General features: G+C 53.3%; 1 protein-coding gene across 1 annotated transcript in view; it reads left to right on the forward strand.

Moving 5' to 3' along the window:
* KCNK9 (potassium two pore domain channel subfamily K member 9) overlaps positions 1-20,064 on the forward strand; it is a 97,325-nt gene extending 77,261 nt beyond the window's left edge. The window contains exon 2 of the mRNA NM_001206824.1: positions 19,223-20,064. Within this exon, the coding sequence (NP_001193753.1) occupies positions 19,223-20,064 (842 nt within the window). The remainder of the gene's footprint in view (positions 1-19,222) is intronic.
* Positions 20,065-26,448: the final 6,384 nt, after the last annotated feature.

Below are 26,448 nucleotides of genomic sequence, written 5' to 3' on the forward strand. Positions count from 1 at the left end.
CCTGGTTTCGTGGCGGTCTGCTCTCATAAAGGCGGGCATCACCTTCGGAGAGTTCTGAGCCCTTTGGCCCCGATGTCAGAGCCCTCTGCCTTCCTCTCGTCCACGCCCCACCTGCCCCTCCACTGCCTTCTCTCCTTCCTGCCCTGGCCCCCTTCCCAAGGCCCTGCCCTGTCCGTCCCCACGGGACAGTGGGCACTGCTTTGTCATAGGACAGTCGGACCCCACCCTGGTGGCACGCAGGCCTTGGGGATGGGGGTTCGAGGGGGCCGCCTTCTGGGTTGGGTCCCCCTTCACCGTCTTCACAGCTGTGTGACCCTGTGCTGGTTACTGGCCCCTGAGCCTTGGTGTGCTTCTTTCAAATCTCAGGGGTGGTGCTGGGAAATCCCGTGGACAGAGGTGCCTGGAGGGCTGCAGTCCCTGGGGTGCAAAGAGTCGGACGCGACTGAGCGCGTGTGCGCAAGTAGTGACCGTACCCTGCATTTAGAACAGTGCCGGGCACGTGGCAGGCATGTGGTTTTCATTCATTCACTTGCTCATCCACTCATTCATCCATGTCACAAATGTTTTATTGAGAGTCTATGTACCAGACACTGAGGGTCTTCTGGCTGTGAGTGAGACAGGTTTTAGGGAGCTCTGTGAGGGGCCCCGCCTGCCCCCCTCTACCTGTGGCCCGGCCGCCCACTGTCCATGGCTGGGCTCCATGTGCAGCTCCGACCCGGCTGCCCAGCCACTATGGCAGGTGACTCCCGTTCATCACAGATCCCCTGTGCTCCAGGCGGGATCCCTCTAAGCCCTTGAGCGTCCCCACACACACCAGGGGGGGCCCTGCCGGCCTCTGCTGGTTTAGTTCTATATCATCTGTCTTCCCCCAGGAACCCCATTGACACGCAGTGTCACCCCCGTGGGGGACGACAGCTGGAGGGGACATGCAGAGGGGCCCGCCCTTGTCTAGCTATTCAGCAGGCAGCTGCCCTGCCCTCATGCCAGGCGTGGTCCTGGGGCTCCGGGAGTAAGTCAGAGGCTGCCCTGGTCTGGGAGGACAGACGGTCCTGCACAGGCGAGCTGGCCCCTCCAGCAGATGGGCAGGGGTGGGTAGTCTCGAGATGGGGGGACAGCGCTGTCCTGCAGGGCTGGTGGCAGTGGACCCGCTGCCCTGTGCCCCTCAGGGAGGGGACTGAGGGCTCCCGGAGGGCGCACGGCACACCCTGCTGCCCTGTGCCCCTCAGTGAGGGGACTGAGGGCTCCCGGAGGGCGCACGGCACACCCTGGCACACAGACACCAACGCCGCCTTGCCAGGAGGGTGGCGGAGACATCCATGAGGCAGAGGCTCTGCAGACATTCGTCTGTGCATTTGGATGCCTGCCTTTCTGTGAAGGAGGTCAGGGCCCCGGGCTGATCCCCCATGGGCAGTCACTGGCTGGGGCTGCCCACACACTCTCCCCTTCCTCGGGGTCTCCTCCTCCCTCTGGCCTCTAGGACAAGTCCTGCTCCCTCGGGACAGGCACTTACAGGTCAGTTGAGGCCATCAGCCTGGGGGAGCCATGAGACGGGGCCCCTTGCCTCCTCACTGGGTCCTTCAGCTGAGCCCTTGAGCCGTCCCAGCTTGAGGGGCCCGGGATGAACCAGGTGGAGCTGTGGAGCACGCAGGCATCCATGGCTGACGGAACAGCATGTGCAAAGTCCCTGGGAAATGAAGTAGCAGAAAGGAGACTCGTGTGCTCCTGGGACAAGCTCATTTATTAATACAATGGGTGCAGGGGGTCTGGGAAGCCACAAGGCAAGAGTCAAAGAGCAGAAGGGCCCAGGGAGAGGCCCCTGACCTTAGGGAGGGTGCTGCCTGGTGTTCCGTGTCTGTCACCTTCTCTAACGCTCGCAGCCAGCCTCACGGGAGGCGGGGGTCTCCCTGGCGTCAGGACAGACGTGGGTGCGAGGCACTGGCATGTGATCCCGGAGTCACACCAATGGACAGGCAGGCTGAGCTGGTGTGGCTCCAGGCTGGGGTTTTTCCACTCCGCCTGGACACCCCTTTGGTTGCTGTTATGTAAGCGAGGGTCTGGAAGTGCTGTGGTCTGTGTGTCTCTGTGTGCATGTCTGTGTCTATGGTATGTCTGTGTGTGTGTGTGTGTGTGTGTGTATCTCTGTGTCTGTGTGTGTGTCTGTGTTTATCTGTGTGTGTGTATCTCTGTGTCTGTGTGCATGCCTGTGTGTGTGTGTGTATCTCTGTGTCTGTGTGTGTGTATCTCTGTGTCTGTGTGCATGCCTGTGTGTGTCTCTGTGTGTGTGTGTGCATGCATGCACGCCCGTGCGTGTCTTCCCGCAGGTGCCAGCTGCAGCCTCTTGAGAAGGAGGTCGACACGGGTGTCTGTGTGGCAGCTGAGGTTGCCCGCATGCTAGTGCATGTCCTTGGGCCAGTGACTTGGCTGAAACCCTTTAATCCTCCACGCTCCGTGAGGCTGCTGCTCTTGTTACTCAGGATTTCCAGCAAGGGGACCAAGGACAGAGGCCGTGTTCCGAGCCTTGCCCCGCGGTGTTTCTAAGTGCGCACATTTGATGCACGTTCTCCGTTCATAATTGGGGAAGGAGTGAGTGGGCTTCTCGGGTTCCTCAGCTTCATCTTGCTGCTTTTCCATTACTTTCCAGAGTGCCTCGGGCCCCAGAGGTGTGTGTGTGTGTGTGATCTGAATGTGCCTATGTGTATATGCAGATGTATCTGTGTGTGCACACGTGTGTGTATGTAGTGGGTGTCTGCATATGCGTGTGCATGAGTGCATGTGGTGCGTCTGCATGTGTATGTATCTGTGTGTGCCTCTGTGTGTATGTCTGTGTATGTGTGTGTATGTATATGGTATGTGTGCGTGCGTGCGTGTATCTGTGTGTGCAAATGTATCTATATACACCCATGTATGCATGCATGTGTGTGTATTTGCACACACGTGCATGGGACTGTCAGCATCGTACAGCAGTCTGCACTCGGGTTTCACTGCCACGTCCCAGGCCTTGCCCTACTGCTAAGGGAATGTCCCCAAGGTCACACAGCCAGTCATGGCCCTGAGCCCAAGTCTTCCCGCCTGTGAAATGGACATGACCGTCCCTGCCCGGCCGCCCCAGCAGATGTTCTGCATCGGAGTCGGGGGCTCCGTGGGCTCCTGTTGGGCTGCAAGGTCGGCAGTGATGGTCTGCGCGTGTCTGGTCTCTGCATGTGGCCTCTGTGCTGGCAGATAGCATCTCTGAGCTGGGGGCATAGCAGGCGCCCCTCCCCCAACACCCCTGGTTTCCTGCACCGTGAGACCCTCTGCTGCTCGGGTCACAGTCACCGCGGGTCAGCGGGGCCCTTGCTGAGCACGGTCACTCAGGAACCCGGCTCCCAGCACCTGGAGGCCCCGTCCTCCCTGAGGTCCTGAGTCCTCTTCCTGTCGGGGCAGAGCGGGGAGGAGGAAGGGAGCGGATGAGAGTTGCACGACAGGCCCTCAGGGGCCAGGCCTGGAGCCCCGCTGGCCCCAAGTCCTGAAGGGTGCTGTGGCCAGCTGTGCTTGGGGCAGGGGAGGACCCACACCCAAGTGGGCACCAGCACCTGGGACTAGAGCCCGCCTGCTTCTGATGCTTCTTGAGGAAGTGAGCGGCTCTCAGTCTGGGAGACATGGGTGGCTGCCGACGCGTGTGGACGGAGATGAGCTCCTGTCTCACCACCGCCATGTGCTTGGGTGAGGTCAGGTGGTGACCTCTGAGGCCGAGCATTGGCCCCGCCAGCTCTCACAGAACCCTGTGACCCCTACTCAGTGGGAGAGGAGGAATCCGCAGAGCTGGAAGGGAACCCAGAGTCCCAGGCCCAGCCTCCTGCCTCAGGGTCGGCCCTGGAACAAGAGCCCAGCACGTCCAGACGCGTGAACACGGGCAGTTTGGGAAGCCGAGCATTTACCTTCACTCGGCTCTTGAGGCGTCCGAGAGGCAGAGATGACTATTTTCAGCCGTGAAAGCGCCAGTGTCTTTGCTCTCCCGGCCCCATCCCCCCACTGGCGTGGATCATGCTCCTTTCAGGGAGGGGGGCACCTGGCTTGACCACAGGCCACCGGAGTCCGTGTCCCTTAGGTCCCTGTGTGCCCAGAGCTCCTTTGGGATTCGCAGTGAGGGAGAAGAGGGCCTCCTGGAGGAGGTGGCCGTTGAGCTGGGTCCTGAAAGGGGGGCAAGAGCTTCCCGGAGGGAGGCGCAGGCTGTGTCTGCAGGGAGCCAGGACGCTGGGGCACCTGGGTGGGGCTGGGGGCAGGTGCTGGAGGAGCTGGGGTCCCAGCACTCAGAGTCCTGAGTACCTTGATATCCAAGCCTCTGTTTTGCCTGAAGGATCTTTCCTCCATGAATTCCACCTGCTCCCTCCCTCTCTACTCCAGGCCCTGAACGAAGAGTCCCCACTTCTAACAGAAACAAGCGCGAGTTTGAATATTTCGTTTCATTAAAAAAAAAAATACCCAAGTATCAGTTATTACTGAATGAGACAGTATTCTTGGGTATGAAAGCTGACTTACAATTTTCTTATTCTGCCATAGACTTTTCAAAAGTCAGCCCAATTTTATATAATTTTTCTTGTGAACCTGATTTTTATATTTAGGTTTGTTTCCCCATATTTCCTTGCAGTTTTTCTTTTCTTTTTTTTTTTCAGAGGCGGTTATGGACTGTGGGTGGTGAGGGAAGGAGAGTGGAATGGGAGAGATGGAGGATCCAGCTCTGCCCAGTTCTGGGGCTCCTCATCCATGGCTGGGAGATAACACCACTCACTGTGGGAAGGGTGCTCCCTGTCCTGCAGAGTGCTCCCTGTCCTGCAGGGTGCTCCCTCTCCTTCAGGGTGCTCCCCCTCCTTCAGGGTGCTCCCTCTCCTGCAGAGTGCCCCCTCTCCTGCAGAGTGAATGAGTTAAGGAAGGTGACTCCTCCCTGGCCCGGTGTGTGTCCTCAGTAAACTGTGGTTGTGGCCGCCACCATCATCTGTTATTATTACTGCTATTATTGGTTGGTGGTAACTTCACTACATGACACATGGCCTCTGAGAAAAAGATGAATGGCGCCCCCCCCGCCCCCGGCATCCTGATTCTGGATGCCGTCCCAGGGGAACCGCGGGCTGGTGGCTGCGCGCCATTTGCAGTCGTCCGCGTGCCCGCCAGAGGGCGCGCTTGCATTTTTGGTCTCTGACTGGCGGCCCGCGGAGGCTCCTTAGCAAGTGGGCCTGAAAATACCGAGGGCTGTGGGCTTTAACTGGCATCTCAGACCCTTGAACTCTTTCCTGGCTACACCATCTGTGATCCTCTTCAGAAGCAAACCTACCTGGCAAATGGAGGGCCTCTAGCCTCCTCCAACAGCAGGGTTCCATGCCTCTGTGGGTCCAAGCCTGAGATATTTGAGGGGCTGGGGGCTGGGAGTGGGGTATGCCTTGACCCGGTCCTGCTCCCGATATCTGTCCTGTTCAGGTCAGAGCCGGGACCCTGGAAGCTGGGAAGAGTCTGCTTTAAAAATAGTATGTTCTCTTCTGTTTTAGAGCTGAGTAATATCCCAAACACCACGTTTTCTTATTTAATTATTTTTATTGGTTTATGACATTGTATGTTTCTTGTGCAGTGTTGAATATCTGCTTCTGTACAAAGCAAGGCATGCTCACTCCAAAAGTTTGGTTTCCATCTGTGCCCACACTGTTGGCCCCCTTTACGCGTTTCCCCTCCTCCCTTCTGGTTACCACTGCCCTGGTTCTCTGTATCTGCGTGTTTGTTTTGTGCATTTACTGTTTTTTTTTTAACATTTATTTTAAAATGTTTTATTGAAGCAGTTGATTTAGAATGTTGTCTTTGTCTCAAGTGCACAGCAAAGTGATTGAGGTTATATGAACAGTACTGCTATGAACTGGGGTACATGTTTCTTTTTGAATTAGAGTTTTGTCCAGATATATGCCCAGGAGTGAGCTTGCTGGATCACACGGTAGATGTATTTTTAGTTTTCTAAGGAACTTCCATCCTTCTCTCCATAGTGCCTGCACCAATTTGCATTCCCACTAGCAGTGTGGGAGGGTTTCCTTTTCTCCACACCCTCTCCAGTGTTTATTATCTTTAGACTTTTTTGATGATGGCCATTCTGGCCGGTGTAAAGTGGATACCTCATTGCAGTTTTGATTTGCGTTTCTCTAATAATTAGTGATGTTGAGCATCTTTTCATGTGCCTGTTGATCATCTGTATGTCTTCTTTGGAGAAATGTTTATTTAGATCTGCCCATTTTTTGAATGGTTTTTTTTGGATATTGAGCTGTATGAGCTGTTTGTGTATTTTGGAAATTAATTCCTTTGTTGATTGCATCATTTACAAATATTTTCTCCCGTTCTGTAGGTTGTCTTTTTGTTTAGTTTATGGTTTCCTTTGCTGTGCAAAAGCCTTTAAGTTCAATTAGGTTCCACACCACATTTTCTTTATCTATTCATCAACCAATGGACACTTAGGTTGCTTCCGTTCCTGTTTTTAAGGCTGAATAATATCCCATTGTAGGGAGAGACCACATTTTGCTAGTCCATTATTCGTTGATGGACATCTGGGCTGTTTCCACCTTTCAGCTGCTGTGAATGGTGCTCTGTGAACGTGCATGGAGTATTTGAATACCTATTTTAAATGCTTTTGGCTATACACCTAGGAGTAGAGTTGCTAAAAATAGTCTCTAAAGGGAGTACTTTTTTGGTTACTTTTTTCTGCTCTTAGAGAACATTCTTAGGCAAACTGTAAAGTCTTGCCTTTTACTTCCCCTCTGATGTCTGGGTGGTCACCACTGTCGGTCGTGGGTCATTTCCAGCACGTGCCAGGCCCCCTGCCCCCAGCCAGGATGCATCCAGGCCCCATCTGAGGGTCTCCTGATGGCAGCCTCCCGAGTCTTTGTGGCACTAAAGGAGAAGTACACGGGACTGCCCAGGCTCAGTTTCCTCATCTATAAGATGGGAATAATAACGCGTCTTTGGGTCCCACTGGATTCTCATAACATGGAGGGAGCAGGGCCCAGGGAGATGCAGCCCTGGGCTGGGGCGGGGTGGTAAAGCCCAGCGGGAAACCAGGGTTTCCAGGAGCCCCCCATCCCATCCGCCAGGCACTCCTGAGTGATAACACAGGCCCAGCGAAAGGTGAAATGTCCATCCAGCACAAGCAGGGGGTACGAGCGGGAAGGTCCCTGAGGCCGAGTGGGCTCTGCTCTCAGCTGGCACCCCCCACCCATCATTCCCAGCCCTCCCAGGAAGGGACTCATCAGGCTCTCCCCGGGGCGGGGCAGGTGTGGGTCCTCCCTCTAATGACTATGAGCTGTCATTAGAAACCTGTGGCTTGTGAACTTGCATATTTTTAAAAATAGTTTTAGGTCTCCTTTCCCTCTTAAGAACAAACAATGAAGTGAAACCCAAAGGGAATGTTTTGGGAAATGAATAAGAATAATAATAATAAAAAGCCTATGAGGGAATTGCTCTGTCATTAAATAAAACACCGAAACTGCTTTTCCTCCAGAGATCACAGTGCAAACCGGTGACTGAGCAAGGTGGCTCCAGGCGCCTCCCAGAGGGGGCAGGGCTCAAGCAGTGGCATCCCCAGCCTGGACGGGGAGCCTTGGGTTCTCATCTGTGAGTTGCAGTTGAGGTTTTGTGGACCAAACCCCATGGGAATGGTAGGAAGGGGCCTCTGTCTGCCCAGGATGGCCACGCTTGCCGGGCTGTGGTTCTGCTTGGTACTTTGTGCGGGGTGGGGCTGACCTCTGCCCACTTGGGGGGAGGCGCGTCCATGGCCTTGATTTGTGCATCTGTGAAATGGGGCCAGCGGGTGACTCCTGCAGCAGGAGCCTTGCTGTGATGGGGCAAGGTGGACGGGGTGGGTGGGCGCCGTGAGCCAGGGCTCGGCAGTGGGGACCACGGCCTGGCCGGCCCCTCACGCCCCTCTCCTGTCCCCGCCTGCCCTCTCAAGTCCATTCTCTTCTCTCCTCCCTTCCTCCGGCTCTGGAGCCTCGTGACTCCTGCGTTAGACAAACAGATGGTCGGTTTTGTCTTATTTTGTTTGGCCTGGGCCGCGTTTTAAAATGTTTCATTAGATGCTAATTAGATTCCATATCTTCAATATCCAGTATTTCCAGCTTCTCTTTAAAAACTGGTCACCCTGGCCTGCAGCCCTGGTCCCGGGGCTTGGGGGAACAGCTGCTCTTTCTGGGGACTCAGGTCTCTAGCTGGCCGCCAGCCACCCACAGGCCTGGTTTGGCCTCCCCTCCAACAGACCTGGTGGCCTGTAAGAGAAACCGTGTGAGGTGCAGGGGCCTGTAAATTATTTCTAGTCATGCTGAGGTCCAGGACATGTTGAGTGTTAATCCATTGCAATCAAGACACTCGCTGAAGCCAGATTATTGGAACACAGATGGGAGGGCCTGAGAAGAGCTGACTGGAGACTGGGGGTGGAATGAAAGCCCCGTTTCTCAGGACAGTCTCCTCTGTGGCTGGGCACATCCTCATGGTGGTAAAATGACTTCTGGGGCTCCGGACATCACACTCTGGCTCCTTTCTGGCAGGAAAGAACAAAAGGCTCATTGGTTCAGGGCTTGGCCAGTGGACCCAAGCAGAGCCCACAAGAAACGTCATCCCCTTTTGGGCTGAATGGGGGTGGTGCACCTTGGCCCAAGCCCCCATGGTGGGACCCAGGGGATATTCGGGTTCCATTATATCGTGAGAAGGGTGCCTTGACCTGGAGCTGTCACAGAGGTGGCCCTTCCAGATGAGAGAATGAATTCAGAAAAGCTTTGTAGGCTGTGGAGTGCTGTGGGGGTGACCCTCACTCCCCTCTATAGAGGAGAAAGTCAAGGCTTAGCATCTGAGTGGCTTTCCCAGTGTCGTGGCTGGTGAAACAGGAGATGGAGCCGGATGTGGTCCTTGAGCCTTCCTGATCTCTATCCAGGAACCCCAGGAGGACCCTTCCTGCCCACTCTCACCCCCCTCCACCCCCCACAGGGCCTGTGATTCATTCTCCTTTTTAGTGTCTGCAGACACCTGGGGCTCAGGAATCCTGGGGAGCCCATACCGAGGCTGGAATGAGGCCGGTGCCGGGAGGATGGATGAGTGGGATGCTGGTTGCAGCTGAAGTGGGGGGCCGCCAGAAAGCATGGGGGGCCAAGGGCAGCTCCCTTCCCCAGCCCATCCCTCTTCAAAGCCACCCTGAGTCATTCTTTAATAGAATTTGTGCCTATTTTAATTCCTACAGGCACAGAATCCTTGTGTGTCCTTTATAAATATTTCATTGTCTTCCAGCAGCAAATTTCCTGATGTCCAAATGCCTGGGTGGCCTCCTCCTTCCCTGGGCTGTGCGATGGTGGATCACTTTCACCTGGCACCTGGCCTTGATGGCCGCCCCCGCTCGGAGTGGCAGAGCACCCCGGAAGCTTGGGGTCACAGTGCATTTGACCAAGGAGAACGAGGCAGCCTGGGCAGGGAGGTGATCACCCATGGTCCCTGAAGGGCAGAGTCTAACCCAGCCTGTCCTGATCCCCGGGGGCCAATCTTGTCCCCACCCCTCACCGCCCCTCTATAGTGTCCTGGAGGGGAATTCGGAGCACGGTTGGTCGTTTCTGACCAAGGGATCCCGGCAGGCTTCACGGAGGGGCACCCCACAGTGGGGGAAGCTTCACACACAGTGAAGGGCTGCAAAAGTCCGGTGAGATCATTTACGGCCAGCTGTTGATGGGCTTAGTTTCGGGGGAGCCACGGGCAGTCCTGAAGTGTCAGGAGTGAGGCTGGTCTGCGACCCCCGTTGCCCCATTGCCTTATACTTTTCTCAGTGAGGACAGCCTGCTGGATGCTCACGGTGTCTTAGGGAAACGCTGCCCAGAGCAGGAGCCGGGCCCGGGAACTTCTCAAACCTGGTGGCTGCCACACTCTTGGGGAATCTAGCAAGAAATCGGGGGTGGGGGGCACAGGGCGCTTTTCTGGGAGTGCTGCCTTGTCACCTCAGTGGGCTCTTTGGGCACCCTCAACCCAATAGGAACCATCGGTTTCATTACCCTCCTTGCCCACCTGGCTCCCTTGCGGGGACAGCCTATTCATTTGTTTTATTTGTTAGCCCGCTGCAGCCCTGAGATGCAGGCCTCTTCTCTGCTAAACCTCTCCCAGGACAGATCAAAGAGACCCACTAAGTATATTAAAGGGGCCGTGAAAATCAGGCTGGATGATGTAGTTCTCGGGCAGAGCTGCCCCCAGCCGTGCTGGGCTCGGGGATGGACCAGGGCCTCAAGGCAGGCCTGGAAGATGGAGGTCATGTGCACAGGGATGCTGCCTTCTAAATTCTGAGTGACTGCCCCGTGCCAGGCCCTGGGATGTGCCGGGGCAGACCAGGAGTGGGCTTCTGCCCACCTGGGAGCCAGAGTCTGGTGAGAAGGCAGTGGAAGAGAGGAGGGCAGCAGAAGGAGGAGAAGGGCGGGGGCCAACTCCATCCCCACTCAGAGGCCAAGCCCCACGGTGGCTGCAGCGGGGCGGTGTCCCAAGGGTGTGAGACGTGGTCCAGGTGGTGGTCCTGCCCCGGGAGCCCCCAGCCCCCCGGCCCGGGCTCGGGGGCGGGAGGAGACACAGAAGGAAGCAGCTGAGAAGGCTGGCGGTGTGGGCAGGCCGCGGGGCAGCCTGTCGTGTCCAGGCGTGGCTGGCTGAGGGCCCGACGCGGGTGCCCACGTGTCGGAGGCCCGCCCGGGTCGGCGTGCCGTCCTGTGCGGGAGCTCAGCTCCGGTGCCCTGGCCCGAAGGCCGCAGAGCACAGGTCTGGGTGGGCGTGGAGCGGGGCCGCGAGCCTGGCCTACTTCTGGGGGCATCAATCCACTTGTGCTGCAGGAACGGAATGCCAGACTGCGGGGCTCCAACAGCAAACGCGTTTCAGAGTTCTGGACACTGCAAGTCCGAGATCCAGGTGACAGCAGGTCCAGCGCCTGGTTGGGTGGGCGGGCTCTCATCTTGCCTGCCGACAGCCACCTTCTCGCCAAGTCCTCACGTGACCACGAGACAGAGGAGCCCTGGCTCCTTCGTCTCCTTTAAGGGGACCAGTCCCATTAGAGGGGCCCGCATTCATGACCTCATGTAAACCTCATCCCAGAGGCCCCATCCTGAATCTCCCTGCGGGACTGGAGGAACGTTCAGTCCATAGCAGGGATCTGATGCCCTGGTGAGCGGTCAGTTCCCACTGCCTCTCTGTCCCTCTCTGCTTTCTGTCCTTGGCCCCATTTCACAGACAGGGAAATGGAGGTGTCTTTCTCGGATACTCAGGAGTCCAGATAGCTCTTCAAGGTGGGGCTTGTTGTCTGAACAGTTCCATCTCCTCTCTGGATGTGTAGGTCAGGAAGCCCGGGCAGGTGTGGAGCTGGGCTCTGCAGGTTCTTTTCCAGGCTGAATCCCCACGTTCCTCTTAACGCATAGCCCTGCAGCTCTTGCACACTCCACCCCCATCTCCCTGGGCTCAGCCTCTGGGCACTCTCCTGGGGTGAGGTGCATGGGCTGGGCTGTGAAGCTGAGCTCGAGGGTCTTCTGTTCTCCTGAACCTCCATCAGCCCCCACATCCACCTGCTATGCCCTCAGTGCTCCTGCAGGGGAGGCCAGGATCCTTGGGCCTCAAGTGGATGCCCCTTGCCTCTGCCCTTTGGCCAGGTCCTGGGCTCTGCCACAGGACCCTGGGTCCAGGGGGATGCCCTGATTTGTGGGAGCAGGACAAGACAGGAAGCACTGAGTAACATCTGAATTCCAGCAGAGACTGCAGCCTGGGAGAACTCCACACACCTTTCCTCTTGGCGGGCTCCTATTCATCCGGCGGTGACCCTGCGCTGATGCCCCAGTCTGAGCAGGGAGCCTTCTCCATGCTTCTATCACATCCAGCATGGGCCCTGGGGTAGATCTTTCCACCAGGCAAAGCTGATGATGCTGAGAGTCTGATACTGTGCTCAGCCTCTCAGTTTTGTGTCTTGTGTTCATCAGATCCTCCCGCAACCCACACAGGGCCTGGATCAGATTCTCCCACAACCCATGCAGGGCCTCGTGGAGAGGATGCTGGCCAGCATTGACCTGAGGCCCCTCTCACACCGTCCCTGGGCCCTCCGCACCCACCCCACTGCTCTAGTGAGCTAAGCTGGGTCTCAGCCCTGGGGTCACTCTGGCAAGGGCTCCACCTCCTGTCATGGCCCCGAGGTGCCTGAATTTGATTCAGAGTCTGTGTCCCCATCTGCTCTAGCTTTGGGCTGGGACCTGGGAGCACCTCTGGGGTGGTCCTCCCCCTGATCCCATTCTGCTCACCTGTCTCCTGGTCGGCGACAATGGGCTGGGAGCTGCAAGGCGAGGACCCAGCAGGGGCTGGCTGGCGAGTGAGCCGGGATGGGGCATCACCTGAGACGGCCTCCAGGGTGACTCCCTGTGCTTGGATCCTGAGCTGGCATCCTGGAGCTCAGGGAGGACGGTGCTGGGGTCAGAGCTGCTGTGTGTGCAAACTGGGGGGCTTTACAGGCTGTCACTGTTCCCCACAGCTGTCCTCACGCCCAGGAGCCTGGCCCCTCAGGACCATGAGCACATCTGAGTCTCAGGCTCTGCATCTGTGGAGAGTCAGCAGCAAGGGGGCTGCAGGGCTGAGTGCAGAGGGACAGTGAGAGCCACTGTGTCCCCTGCGTGCAGGGAGCTTCATACCCAGCAGCCTGTGGCCTTCACATTCCCCAGGCTGGGGAGGTCTGGCTGACAGTCGTACTGGTCACTGCTTGGCTCCTGCAGGGCTGCGGAGGGATGACCCTGTCTCCTGTGGAGGGGCTGTGACCTGGTCTCACTGTCCCCTGCCAGCTGCATTTCCCACATCCGTCTGGTGATGTGAGTGCGTCTTCCTGAGGTCACAGAGCAGGAGCCCAGAGGCTTCTGCCTGGGGCTGGGGTTTCAGAGTCTCTCCTGGGCCCCATGCATACCTCCTGAACCCCGTATGGATCAATTTTAGAAGTCTCTTTGATGAAAGGATGAACTGTATGAAAGGATGATGGAAGATGAACTGTATGAAAGGATGATGGAAGGATGAACAGTATGGCCCTAGGTGGGATTCCTGAGGTTATGTTGGTGGAGGAGAAAGCGGTTCCCAGTGCTTGGGGAAGCCTAGAGCTTAGAGGCTCTAGAGGGAGCACGGGGGCATGGGGGAGCCTAGAGTCTTAGAGAGCAAAGCTGGACAGAGGTGTGGCTCTGAGCTCGTGGGGTTGGATCTCACAGGTGGGATGGAAGGTGGCCGAGGAGAACACGCACCGGCCTGGGAGTCCTTGGTGGCATTGTGACACCCATGCCCTCCACCTAAGGGAGTTCTGGCCGTGGGCTGGCTGGCAGCCCTAAGATATCAGGGGAAGACAAAAAGCCCCTGTGGGCCCCCTGTACCGAGCACAGGTAGTGTGCATAGTCAAGGCTCTGGGTGAGTCTGGATAACATGAGTAGATGCTTGAATCCAGCTCCGCCCAAGGAGGCCAGGCTGCCTTCATTCACTCACAGATTAGGAAAAACAAAGTCTTTTAGGGTTTGAGTTGTCACACAGGTTTTGTGATGGCATCGAGTATTTGCAGCTTGTTCTCCTTTTGGGTTTTCTATCCTGTTGCGTTGAGCTATAGGCCTGTTTTTGTACCAGTGCCATACTATTTTGATTTCTGTAGCCTTGTCATATAGTCTGAGGTCAGGGAGCCTGATCCCTCCTAGTCCATTTTTCTTTCTTGAGATTGCCGTGTCTATTCACTCAATAGTGAAAGGCCTCAGAGGCCTGTAGGGCACTGTAACCAGGCGTCCCAGAAGAAAGAGAATAACTCAAAAGAAACGGAAGAAATAATGGCCAAAATGCACCGAATCTGGCGAAAGACACAAATTTACAGATTCAAGAAACTCGGTAAACTTCAAGCAAGATAAATACAAAGAAAACATCAGGATCGAGCTGCCAAAAACCAGAGAGAAACTCTCGAAAGCGTCAGAGAGAAACAGTGCGTCACATACAGTGAGACAGCTATTTGAACAGCACTTACTTCTTAATCATAAACACCAGAGGCCAAGAAACAGTGGAGCAACATCTTTAAAAAGCCTTTTAAATACCATAACCCGTAACTGTCTATCCAGGGAAAATATCTTTTGAGAATGAAGAGAAAATCCACTCTCAGAATCAAAACTTGTTTCCAGCCGCTCTGAAGAGCGGCGTGACTTCTAAAGGAGGTACTTCTGCCTGGAGGGAAATGACACCAGATGGAAACTGAGGTCTTCAGGAAAGAACGAAGCGCATCTTGATAAACAAGTAGGTTTATATTTATACAAAACGCAGGGGTGGGAGTCCCATGACATCTCCATATAGCTCACCTGTGCGGCTGATATAAAACCCAGATGGATGCTGGAAAACTTAACAAGGTGGTAAATTAGCTAGTGGTTCTGGATGGGATCTATTTACTGGAAGGAAACCAGCATAGTACTTGCTGGGTCAAAATCAGGTGCCCGGCCCCCAGCCCTTCCTGTGATGAGTGAAGCAGTGGCCCTTCTAGGGGCCTGGCCAGCAGTATGCCTGTGTATCTCGTCCCTGGGGGTGTCACTTCTGTAGCCCACCACCCTGCGGAAGGAAAGAATGCCATCATTTTGATGGCCCGTGGTATATCTCACTGGTGTGTTACAGCAAAGACATCCCTTAGAGCAAGACAGGTACACGAGCGTGTGGGCCCAGAACACCCCAAAGCTTAGGGCTTCCAGGTGAACAAATCTCCAAGGGCTCCAGTGGCCCAGGGTGCAGGACTGTTCCCACTGCGGCTGTGTCTTGCAGAGCCTCCAGGAAGAAGGGAGCTGTGCTGGGCATCTTCAGTGTCCCCAGCGAGATGCATCCATCTGCACCCTGCTCCCCACTGGGGAGGCTAAGTCTGTCTGCACCACCTCTAGGGCTTCTTGGCCCTCTGGTGTCCAGCTGGGTTCATCCATGGGACAGCCCCAGCAGGAGGTCTGAGGAAGGGAGGGAGAGGAGGACCTTGGTAGTCGACCTCTTCAGCAGGTTCATGCCCTGGAGTGACTCTCTACAGGTGCCGGCAGCTACATCCACAGCGTGTGGACTGACAGCTCTCCGTGACTGCGGGAGGTGGCACTCTCAACTTGAACAGTTAATTAATGGGCTATTTATAGCACGGGAGTGCAAGGAAGGAAGAAGGTGTGGTGGCCTGGGACGAGCAAAGCCCTTGGCTGATCCATGTGGACGCTCCGCTGGATCCGCTTCCCATATCTGCTTCTGATGCAGTGTGATGGGCGCCGCATGCAAACAGGACGCATATGAAGCCTACATCTAGAATATTCATTCAGTGTCTGTGGACGCTTTATATAAATACACGTGGCATACGCTTGGAACTTTGTGAAAGGTGGATGTGTTAGGTAGAGTAACTGGATGTGGATGTGAAGTGTAGAGGTGAAAGCCACATACCATCTACATGTTAGACTAACATGCAGAGCATCTCCTGTACACCCACAGCACACACACGTGGCGTAGGATGTGGGTGAACATGCAGCGAGCACTCAGGACACAGGGTCTGTGCACCACATGTATGCCCACGCTTCGGGGATCGCACGTTCTCGTAGCTCAACAATATTGTGTAGTTCCTAAGCCGAGTCCAACTCTTTGCGATCCCATGGACTGTAGCCCACCAGGCTCCTCTGTCCATGGGATTTCCCAGGCAAGAATCCTGAAGTGGGTTGCCCTTTCCTCCTTCAGGGGATCTTCCTGACCCAGGGATTGAACCCACATCCCCTGCATTGGCAGGCAGATTCTTTACCACGGAGCCACCAGGGAAGCTCTCAATAGCATACACACCATCTACAGATTACGGTACAAGAGACGCAGCGGAAAGCATACAAAATGCACATATGCCACGAGTGAGGGAAGATGGCCTCTCCTTCCCAAGAAGAAATCATAGTTAATATACAGAAACCTGCTGTATTTCTATATCCTGTGGTCATGTATGGATGTGAGAGTTGGACTGTGAAGAAGCCTGAGCGCCGAAGAATTGATGCTTTTGAACTGTGGTGTTGGAGAAGACTCTTGAGAGTCCCTTGGACTGCAAGGAGATCCAACCAGTCCATTCTGAAGGAGATCAGCCCTGGGATTTCTTTGGAAGGAATGATGCTAAAGCTGAAACTCCAGTACTTTGGCCACCTCATGCGAAGAGTTGACTCATTGGAAAAGACTCTGATGCTGGGAGGGATTGGGGGCAGGAGGAGAAGGGGACGACAGAAGATGAGATGGCTGGATGGGATCACCAACTCGATGGACGTGAGTCTGAGTGAACTCCGGGAGTTGGTGATGGACAGGGAGGCCTGGCGTGCTGTGATTCATGGGGTCGCAAAGAGTCGGACATGACTGAGCAACTGAACTGAACGGAACTGAACAATGAAAGATCAGAAAGAGAAATTGAGGAAATAATCCCATTTTTTATTAATTTTTTTTAATTGGAATACTTTGCTTTACAATGCTGTGTTAGCTTCTGCTAACAGTGCAATAAAGCGAATCATCTATGCGTGTATATTTGGACCTCCCTCCCTCCCACCCACCCCCACAGGCCACCACAGAGCACTGGGCTGGGCTTCCTGTGCTAAACCATAGGTTCCCACCAAGCACCTTACACATGGTAGTGTATATATGTCTGTCCTAATCCCCAGCCCAGCCCGCCCTCCCCCCACCTCCACCCTCCCCTTGCGCCTGTGTCTGCATGTCCATTCTCTGTGTCTGTGTTTCTATTCCTGTCCTGGACACAGGTTCATCTGTACCATTTTCTAGATTCCACATGTATGCTTTATTGTTGTTCAGTCGCTCAGTCGTGTCCAACTCTTTGCAACCTCATGGACTGCAGCACGCCAGGCTTCCCTGTCCATCACCAACTCCCAGAGCTTGCTCAAACTCATGTCCATTCAGTCGGTGATGCCATCCAACCATCTCATCCTCTGCTGTCCCCTTCTCCTCCTGCCTTCAATCTTTCCCAGCATCAGGATCTTTTCTAATGAGTTGACTCTTCGCGTCAGGTGGTCAAAGGATTGGAGCTTTAGCATCAGGCCTTCTGATGAATATTCAGGATTTATTTCCTTTAGGATTGAGTTTGATCTCCTTGCTGTCCAAAGAACTGTCAAAGACTCTTCTCCTGCACTGCAGTTCAAAAGCATCAATATACGCGTTAATATATGATTTGTTTTTCTGACTTACTTATTCGTCTCTTCAGATTAGATAATTTCTATTCATGTGCCTGTTATTTTCTTCTTGCTATTTCCTCATCTGTCCTTTCTGGTCCAACTCCGATGTTGTTCTGCCATTTCTCCTCTTTCATAAAGGCCATGGGGTCTCTGAGAGGGTCGGAGCTCTGTGCTGCCTCAATGGGACTGAGGGCCAGAGAAGGTACAAACTTGTGATGTCAACTCTGCAGTAAAAGTGTGACTCCCAGTCAGGCAGGACGTGGCACAAGTTCACGGCAGGGGAGAGGCAGGCAGTCTGAACGTAAGTGATGAATCCCTGGTGGAGAGGTGTGGGCTAGAGCAGTCAGGGCAGGCTTCCTGGAGGAGGCAGTGGGAGGGGGCAGGTCCCTACTGAGTCCCACACCCTGCTCTTTGATCTCAGCACATCTGCACAACAACCTACCTCAAAGTTATTATCCCGTGTAACAGGTGAGGACACCCAGGCTGGGAAGGTGGTCTGCAGCCCATGGTAATACACCCGGTTAAGTGACCATGAGCACGTGGCTCAGGGGAGCACCAGGGGAACCCTTCTTGGTGGGGCGGGATTGGAGATGTTGGAAGGCCATGTTCATCCTCCAAGTTCGCAGTCCACATACCGCCTGTGATCCTTTTTTTTTTTTTTTTCCGGGCAGAATTAGTCCTGGAACTTGAACTAGTCTTAGGTTCCTCATGCCATATTGTGCCAACTCTACCCAGACTCTGACATGATCACTGAGCACCTAAGTGACCCTGGCAGGTAACTTCACCGTTCCAGCACAGTGGTGCTCAGTTGAACCTGAGGGAATACGGGCTCAGCTTTGCATAGCTCATGCAGGGAATCCACAGAGGGGTGTTCTGTGGAGCTGCGTGAAGAGTTTCAGAGGCTCCTACAATTGTGGGGTCTTTCAGGATTGTGTGTCCCCTCGATTCTGACAGGGCCGCATTCACACAGTGGCATGGATGTATTCTGTCCTTTGTTAAACAGGTATTTTGTGTGCTCGGTATTTCTCACAAAAGAGGTAAACATCTTTGCCCCTGTGGTGTTTATGCTCCACTCAGCAGGGACCTCTAGATTCAAGACCTCTGCTTTTAAGCCTCATTTGCTGAAAACTCTGGGCTTAAATCCCAATTCTGAAGAAATCGAGTTACCCTGCTATTAAATAACTGTTTTCCTGCCAGTGGTGTCGGATGCATTGTGTCTGCATTGTGTCTGTTTTATAGGGTCAGCACAAGGTTAGAAAGAGGTGGTGTGTGATGCGGGTCACACAGACTAACTAGTTGATTGGCTACCTGAGCTGGGTACGGGGAGCCTGGGCAGGAGGCAGGGGGTTCTCTAGACCATGCTGAGCTTTCTGGCACCACCTTTGAGGCTGTGGAAACTGGGGTTCTTTCTCCCCCTTTACCAGCACACATAGAAACGACTCAGGTGGATCCATCATGCCCTTCCAGCCTGTGCACCCTCTTACCTTCTGAGATGCCCCCACCTCCCTGGGTGGCCCCACTGCTCCCAGTGAGGGAGGTGCAAGGATCCACACTTCCCGGGCTTTCCACCCACCTGTCCACCTAACCTGGCCTTAGACCCAGCGTTTATTTAAGAATACAAGCATGGTGGTCAACAGCAACAACAAGAAAACCCAGTTAGCATTCTTTGACTGTTTGCTCTTAGGGATGATCCATGGTGGGTGTATTTCATTTTTCTCCCTTGGGCTGGCTACGTCTGCAGCTTTCTGCAAAATCATATGAGTGAATATGCTGCTTTTCTTTGGAAAACCTTCGTGGTACTCTAAGAACAGTAAAATAACCCCCAAACTCCTCCTCCCCTAAATTAAGTGTTCCAAACATGGAGGAACATTTCTTCATTGATTCTTGCCTGTTCTTCCCACCACCCCGCCTCAGGTTACCCCAGCTGCATCCCAACTGCAATACCCACATCCACCCCACCGCACCCCACCCTGACTTAAGGAGACCCTGCCTCACTGCCTCTCCCCTTTCTCACCTCCTCCTTGCAGGTTACGGGCACGCTGCTCCCGGCACGGATGCGGGCAAGGCCTTCTGCATGTTCTACGCGGTGCTGGGCATTCCCCTGACCCTGGTCATGTTCCAGAGCCTGGGCGAGCGGATGAACACGTTCGTGCGCTACCTGCTGAAGCGCATCAAGAGGTGCTGTGGCCTGCGCAACACGGAGGTGTCCATGGAGAACATGGTGACCGTGGGCTTCTTCTCCTGCATGGGGACGCTGTGCATCGGCGCGGCTGCCTTCTCCCAGTGCGAGGAGTGGAGCTTCTTCCACGCCTACTACTACTGCTTCATCACGTTGACTACCATTGGGTTCGGGGACTACGTGGCCCTGCAGACCAAGGGTGCCCTGCAAAAGAAGCCGCTCTACGTGGCCTTTAGCTTTATGTATATCCTGGTGGGGCTGACGGTCATCGGGGCCTTCCTCAACCTGGTGGTCCTCAGGTTCCTGACCATGAACAGCGAGGACGAGCGGCGGGATGCCGAGGAGCGGGCGTCCCTGGCCGGCAACCGCAACAGCATGGTCATCCACATTCCCGAGGAGGCGCGGCAGGGCCGGCCCCGGTACAAGGCGGACGTGGCGGACCTGCAGTCCGTGTGCTCCTGTACCTGCTACCGCCCGCAGGAGTACGGCGGCCGCTCGGCGGCACATCAGAACTCCTTCAGCGCCAAGCTCGCCCCGCAGTACTTCCACTCCATCTCTTACAAGATTGAGGAGATCTCGCCAAGCACATTAAAAAACAGCCTCTTTCCGTCCCCCATCAGCTCCATCTCCCCCGGGTTACACAGCTTTACCGACAACCACAGGCTGATGAGACGACGGAAGTCCATCTAGGTCTGGGGCGGGAAATACAAGCCCGAGTCTTGTGTCCTCTTTGACGTTCAGTCTCATGGGCCCAACTTGTCTTATTTATTATGATTATCCTTTATGATTATCGTCATCATTTTTTTTTCCTTTCTCTCCTTCCTTCCTTTCTTGGTTTCATTTCTTCCCCCACCTTTCCAGCGAGACAGAGCAGGCCAAAGGGAAAAGAAGGCCCGTCTTCCTCTGAAACTCGCATCTGAGCATGAAGCATGGATTTTGTCCTTCTTCCCAGCAAAGTATGCCTTACATTTCTCCCCGACCTGCCCCATATGTGGGGTGGGGAGGGGTGGCTTTCCCAGGACAGGTGTGAGACCCAGACAAGGAGACAGAGCCCAGAGGATACCTACCCAAAGTTGCACACCCCGCTGAGTGCCCACCCACAGTGGCATCTCTGACCCAACTCCTTCCTCTCTCCTCCCCAAGCGGCGGGTGGCCGTATGTGTGTGGTCTGAGTGTTTGCGAGTGAGGGCACACACCAGTGTGCGTCTGTGTGTGTGTGTGTGTGACGAGATGGAAACCAGGTGTTCATCTTTCTTTTCCATCACACAATTCTGTTAATAGTCCGCTTTTGGCTGCTTTCAAACAAAAAGGGGAAAACAAAACCCAGGAGGTGTTTGATTTATCATCTTGCCGAATCAAGCATGTTCCATAAGCAGCCTTTATCCCAGGCGTGTCATGATCACATGTTTTAACTGCTAGGTTCTAAATTCTATTAACTTCTTTTTAGGGGGTGGGTGGGCAAGCCATCATGGATCATTGTAGCTTGCCAGTTCAAAAATTTTTTAAACAAGCATGCACTTTGTTAAACTGGTATGCGTTAACACAAGAAAACAAAAAACTAGCAATGGAATAATCAAAAGCCAATAATATTAATTTATTAGAGACATTCTTAATTTTGCCATCTCTAGTTCCAACAATTTTCCATGTAACTGGAAGTGTCAGGGGAAGCTGGAAAATTGTTGCAACCACAGAGTATCTATTTTATTGTTTCTCTCTTATTTATGTGACGATGTGGATGATGTGTGCAGCGTCTACCTACGTGAGTGAGATTTATAGTCTGGGATGCTACGATGAGAATGGGTATGACTAAGTGGATGTGGTTTCTTTCCCTAATGAACAATGACAGGGCATTCCTCGTTTTAAAGAATATATTTAATGTATTTTAAAGTGTGTCTCCAACTGCATTTGATTTATAAACAAAGGAATGTTGATGTTGGTCTCAGGAAGAGTTTGGGGGCAAGGAGCTGCATCTTGGCCTGCTGGGAACTTGTCAATCTCAGGGGATGACTTTTTCTGAGTAATGGAGAAATTCCTCCCCACTCTCAAGAGGGGATGACCCCCAAAGTGAAGGCCTCCTTATCTCCTGGAGGCCAGTTGGGCTATAGAACGTGGCCCTTCCCATGCAGGAATAAAGGAGAGTCTGACCTCCAGATTCATGGAGGGAACCTTCATTCCTTCATCACTGTCTCTGCCATCTCTAAAAAATCAGCCATCCTCATTCCCCCTTTTCAAAAACTGGAAGTTCACAGCTCTCGGATGGAAATGGGCTTTGGCTGGGCCACATGGAAGGGGAAGTAGGGGCCCCCGTGCGATTTCCCAGGATGGAGGATCTGCTCCCTAGGAAGAGTAGACCTACAAGGTTTCCCAAGAGATGGCCCCAGTGCACCCGCCCCAAGCGTCTGGGCTGTTGGACCGAACACGGCCCTTGAGATTTCCCTGAAAAGGCAAGCACTTTAACATTAGCTTCCTTGTTGAAAATAATCCCTTTGTCTGGGACATGGGGGGCTGTGGAACAAGTCTGGGAACCTGATTCTCTAGACCAAAATGCACAGTTACCAACCTTCAAGGCCATATCGATTAACTCATTTTTAAGATTAAAAGAAAAAATTGAGGTTTCTAAAATCTGTCTAGAGAATAGAAGCAGTTGCTCTTTAAATTTTTTTCTCTCTTGGAAGAGCTCGTTGGCTCTAGGGGGTCACAGGTGCAAGAGTACTCGTTCGTATTTGCAGATTGCTTCATGCTCTGGAGGAAGGTGCTTGGAGTAAGTGTGGGTTTCTCATGAAAACCTTTGTAAGACTTGCCCTCGAATGGGTGTGTGATAACCTTTATCTGTAAAGAAACAGGTACTGAGAAGGTGAGTGAGTTTCTCAATGTCAGAAAACTGGTCTTGACTAGAACTGAGACTTTAGTTTCAGTCTGGACCCCCAAAGAGGGTCCAAGAAACTGACTCCACCATACCATGACACCCTCACTCAGCCCTCAGATGAGGGAACCTGCTTCTCTTTCTCCGCACGTAAATACACCAGGTTCTTAAAGTCAGAGGAACATGGGCTCAACCCTTCATTCAGGACTGTTCCCTCCGCAACCAGGGTACAACGGTCATACTTCTGCTTGAATGCTTCCAAATGACAGGGAGCTCCTCCCTTTGCAAGAAAGTTTAGAAAACATCCCATAATCTCTGTTTCCACAGAACTGACTCTTCTTTGTAGGATTAAGGATGGTAGGGTGAAGTCTTTTATGTTGGATGACCACCAACTTAACTGTCTGAACCAACCTGAAATTTGTCTTAGTTCTGTATCCCTTCCCCTGTCCCCCGCCCTTTACTACCCACGTGGCCCCCTGAAGGACACTTACTGAGTCTTCTCTTCTGAAGTCAGACATCCTTGTTTATACTCAGAGTGTTCAGGGGCAGAGGTCAACCTTGGTTGGCTTCCCTTGTGCTATCTGTCTTTTTTCTCAGATGGTCCAGCTCTTCCCTACCATGCTGTCTGGCCAAGGAGTCCTCCAGATGCATCCGATGAGGTGCTCTGATGGGGGTGCCGAGTCAGGGCTTCTCTGGGGTTCTCTTCTTGATAAACCTGGCCCAGGGCCTCTCCTCCTAGAGTGTGGTCCTCCCGATCAGCGCTGGAGTCCTCAGAAGCCAGAGGGACGCTTCACCTGAGTCACCTTGATGAGGCCTCTCCTCATCTTCAGAGAGGGGAACTGAGGTCCAGAAAGGCTCTTGCACAAATCTGAGGCCCCACAGCCAGAACAGGGTCTTCCCAGTCATTTCTCCTGCTGGTTTCCTGGCTGCTTTGTTACCACTGTCACTCACACCCTCTCAGCAGTCCCTGTTGCTGGACTTCTTAGCATCTCAGACCCAAGTCTCTTTCCGCCTCTCATACCTGGTGATTTCCTTCTTTCAGCCCAGGTTTCCCACACTCTTCTTCCGGTTGACCACACCTGCTCAGGGAGTGGGAAGAAGTCTCACCAGGTTGGTTGGATTTGAGCTTCAGCTTATGTTAAAGCAAGCTGAGGAAGAACCACATTCTACCAGAAGCACAGGAAATAGGCCTGCCACCCAGTCCTGATGGGGTCTAGAGATCAACACACCACGTAGATACTTAGACATTTTGGATTCTTGCTTGAATGCTTTCCCACTAAGAGGTCTAAATCCATCCCTTCCATCAAAGACCAAGGGAAGGTAGGCAATGATATTGATTATCCCAGCAGCTCTGGGCACCATGCTTTCTAGAGACCATTCCACTTTAATCTTCATGGCATCCATCCTGGCTGGATGGTGCTGTCGCATTGCCCTGCTAGACTCTTTACATAGGAGTGAACCACTCTGTTTGGGTTTTGAAGTACCCAGTCAGCACTAGGGCTGAGATCAGAGTTCTTTCATTCTGCACTCCATCCTGAAACTCAGGCATCAGCCTGGTAAATACAGCTCTAAATTAAAACACACTCTCTGAAGCATCTGTTGTATTCCTCTTGTGCATCACCCATTGGGGAGGATGGTACAAGCACTTTGGAATGATCACAGCAGATCACTTGCAGCCCAGGAATCCCCACTGGGTCCCTAATCCTTCCAGGAAAGGAAGCAGATGGATGTAGACTGCTGCCCAGGATGCCTGCCTTTGCAGGTGCTCATTAAAACCCATCCATAAAAAAGGGCGAGTTGACTGTTTAATCTTGGCTTACCACTGCTGAGTCTTTGCACACAGATCCTCAATTGGGAGACTATCTGGATGGTGACTTGGAAACACACAGATAAGCCTAGGCAGGTCATTCTTCTCTGCCTCCAGATCCAAGAGTCTTGTGGGTCCTGATTCCTGATCACTAGCAGCTCAAAGCTAGAGGGGAGAATGGTTTAAAGGCATTCATTGTACACATTACGTGAGAGAGAGAGAAAAGAGGTGAAAATGATTATAGGAGGAAAACTATCTATCACTGAGGTTTCTGGTCCTGTGTCTTTAGGTGATTTCTGCCCCTCCCCCCACCCCCACACACACAGAATAGGCCCTAATTAGAGTATCCTACTTAAGGGCATCTATGGAAGTGTAGGTTTGAGGCCGGATGCCAGACCATGTCCCTTCTCTTGATGGGATGGACCACATCATCTGTCAAACACAGCAGGGAATTGTGTCTGCACTCTGAAAGGGGCGGGACTTGGTGCCTACTGTCTGGGGATGCTAAAGACTCATTCTTACAGAGCCACAGTGTGTGTGGGAACTGGGAGCATCCCAGGCAAGAAAAGGTTGGGAGGACAACCTGGCTCTCACCTCCACGTCTCTGGGCTCCTGGAAGTCCTGTCCCCTCCCTGGGCCTCAGTGGCTTCCTCATCCACACAGTGGGCCAGCTTGGGTGGAATTCGTGAGCCTTTAGCACAGAATCAGTTTGACTGATGAGAGACATTTGGCCTGATGTTCTGGTCACTGGGCACATTTGAGCCACAAAAATGAAAATCCCAAATCATTTGTTTGGCAGCATCCTAGGAGCTGGGAAGATGGAGAAGGAATAGGCAGAGGCATTGAGAACAATGGTCATCATGAACACCAAGGACCCGGGTGGGCTGCGTTCCTCCACGCCCTGGGCGTACATCCATTTTATGTAGTTGTTACGTGAGCACACCTTAATAGAGGTTGCTGTTTCAGAGGGGGAAAAAAACACATCTATTACCATGATTCCTCCCTGCTGCCCGCCCCCCACCCCACTGCCCCCCGCATCCAACTTTCGGTTATGAAAAGCCAGATTCACAGAAAAACTGGAAGACCAGAATGATGAAATTCTGTACCCCTTTCACCCAGACTCACCAGCCTTCACTACTTTGCCATATTTGCTTAATCCCTTCCCACCCTCCACATCACCCCCTTCATACCCAGAGATACTGGGAGGAGGAAGTGGTCTCTCTAACTTCTCAGTGGTTGGACCAAAGGAAAAATTGTTTCTCTCACAGGAACAATGTCTCTTTGGTAACAGTGCTGTAATCACCGCTAAGAAGTTTAGCATTTGTACAATAAAATTATCTAAGAGGCAACCCATATTCACATTTCCTGCTTTGTCCCAAAATTGTCCTCCATGGCTTTTTATGTGAATCTGACAATCTGAGGTTGCATCTCACATTGCTTGTCTGCTTGCGCCAGACCCCTCCAATCTAGGACACTTTTCTCCTGTTTTCTTTTGTCGTGATGTTGCTGGTTTGGAGTCTGGGCCAGTTGTCCTGTGGGCTGGCCCACGACCTGCCTCTGTTTCCTTAGGTTAAAGAATTTTAGGCAAGAGAGCCACATAATTAATGTTGTAATGATGAATGCAGGTGAGAAGTCTGGCTCCCTGGAGACCTGTGGTTACCTCTCTCGTGGTAGATAAACAAGGCGTGTTAAATGCCATTCTCCTCTCTTGGAGACACTTAACTGAAGCTGCAGGAGAGGTGTCCAGGATGCTGGGTCTCATCACCAAAGCTGAATAAGGCTCTGCTATTTCTAACTTCTCATGGAGATCTCTCTTCTGTGCTGAGAGTCAGCAGTCATTCCCCTAAACACCTGTGGGGATGGTCCAGCTATAAATAGACGAAGCACAGAGACGTCCTTTCATCCATTACAAAGGGCTGGCAGGTGGAGCTCTGTAGGGTGGCTGGAAGGATACCTGTGAGCCAGTGGGGTACTTGGCACCCAGGTGCTTTCCGATGAGCAGTGGTAAGCGCCTTTTCAATCAATACTCCTCAAAAGTGTAATTTGTTGGCATGGCACTCTTCTTGGCCATTAAGTGCTAAGACTGGGGACCTCTGTTTGAGATGTTTGTTTGTGCTGGCAAGTTCTATAGCATGGTCTTCTCAGTTCCAGTAGCGTACAGCAACCCACCTGCTGTGGCTCAGTTACCTCTTATTTTGATCAAGAAAATATGTCCACGTGGGCTCCTGCCTCTGAGCCTCCACCCATGCTGTTCCCACTCTGCAGTGTGGACGTGCAGATGGGAGCATCTCATGAATCCTTTCACAGCTCCTCCCGACAGTTTGCCCCACAAAGGATTCAGTGATGCCCTCTGGGGTCCCTGGTCCTTCTTTCCATAATGGATGGATATTCTGGGAATATGTTG

Source organism: Bos taurus, chromosome 14 (assembly GCF_002263795.3).
Source record: "Bos taurus isolate L1 Dominette 01449 registration number 42190680 breed Hereford chromosome 14, ARS-UCD2.0, whole genome shotgun sequence".
NCBI lineage: Eukaryota > Metazoa > Chordata > Mammalia > Artiodactyla > Bovidae > Bos > Bos taurus.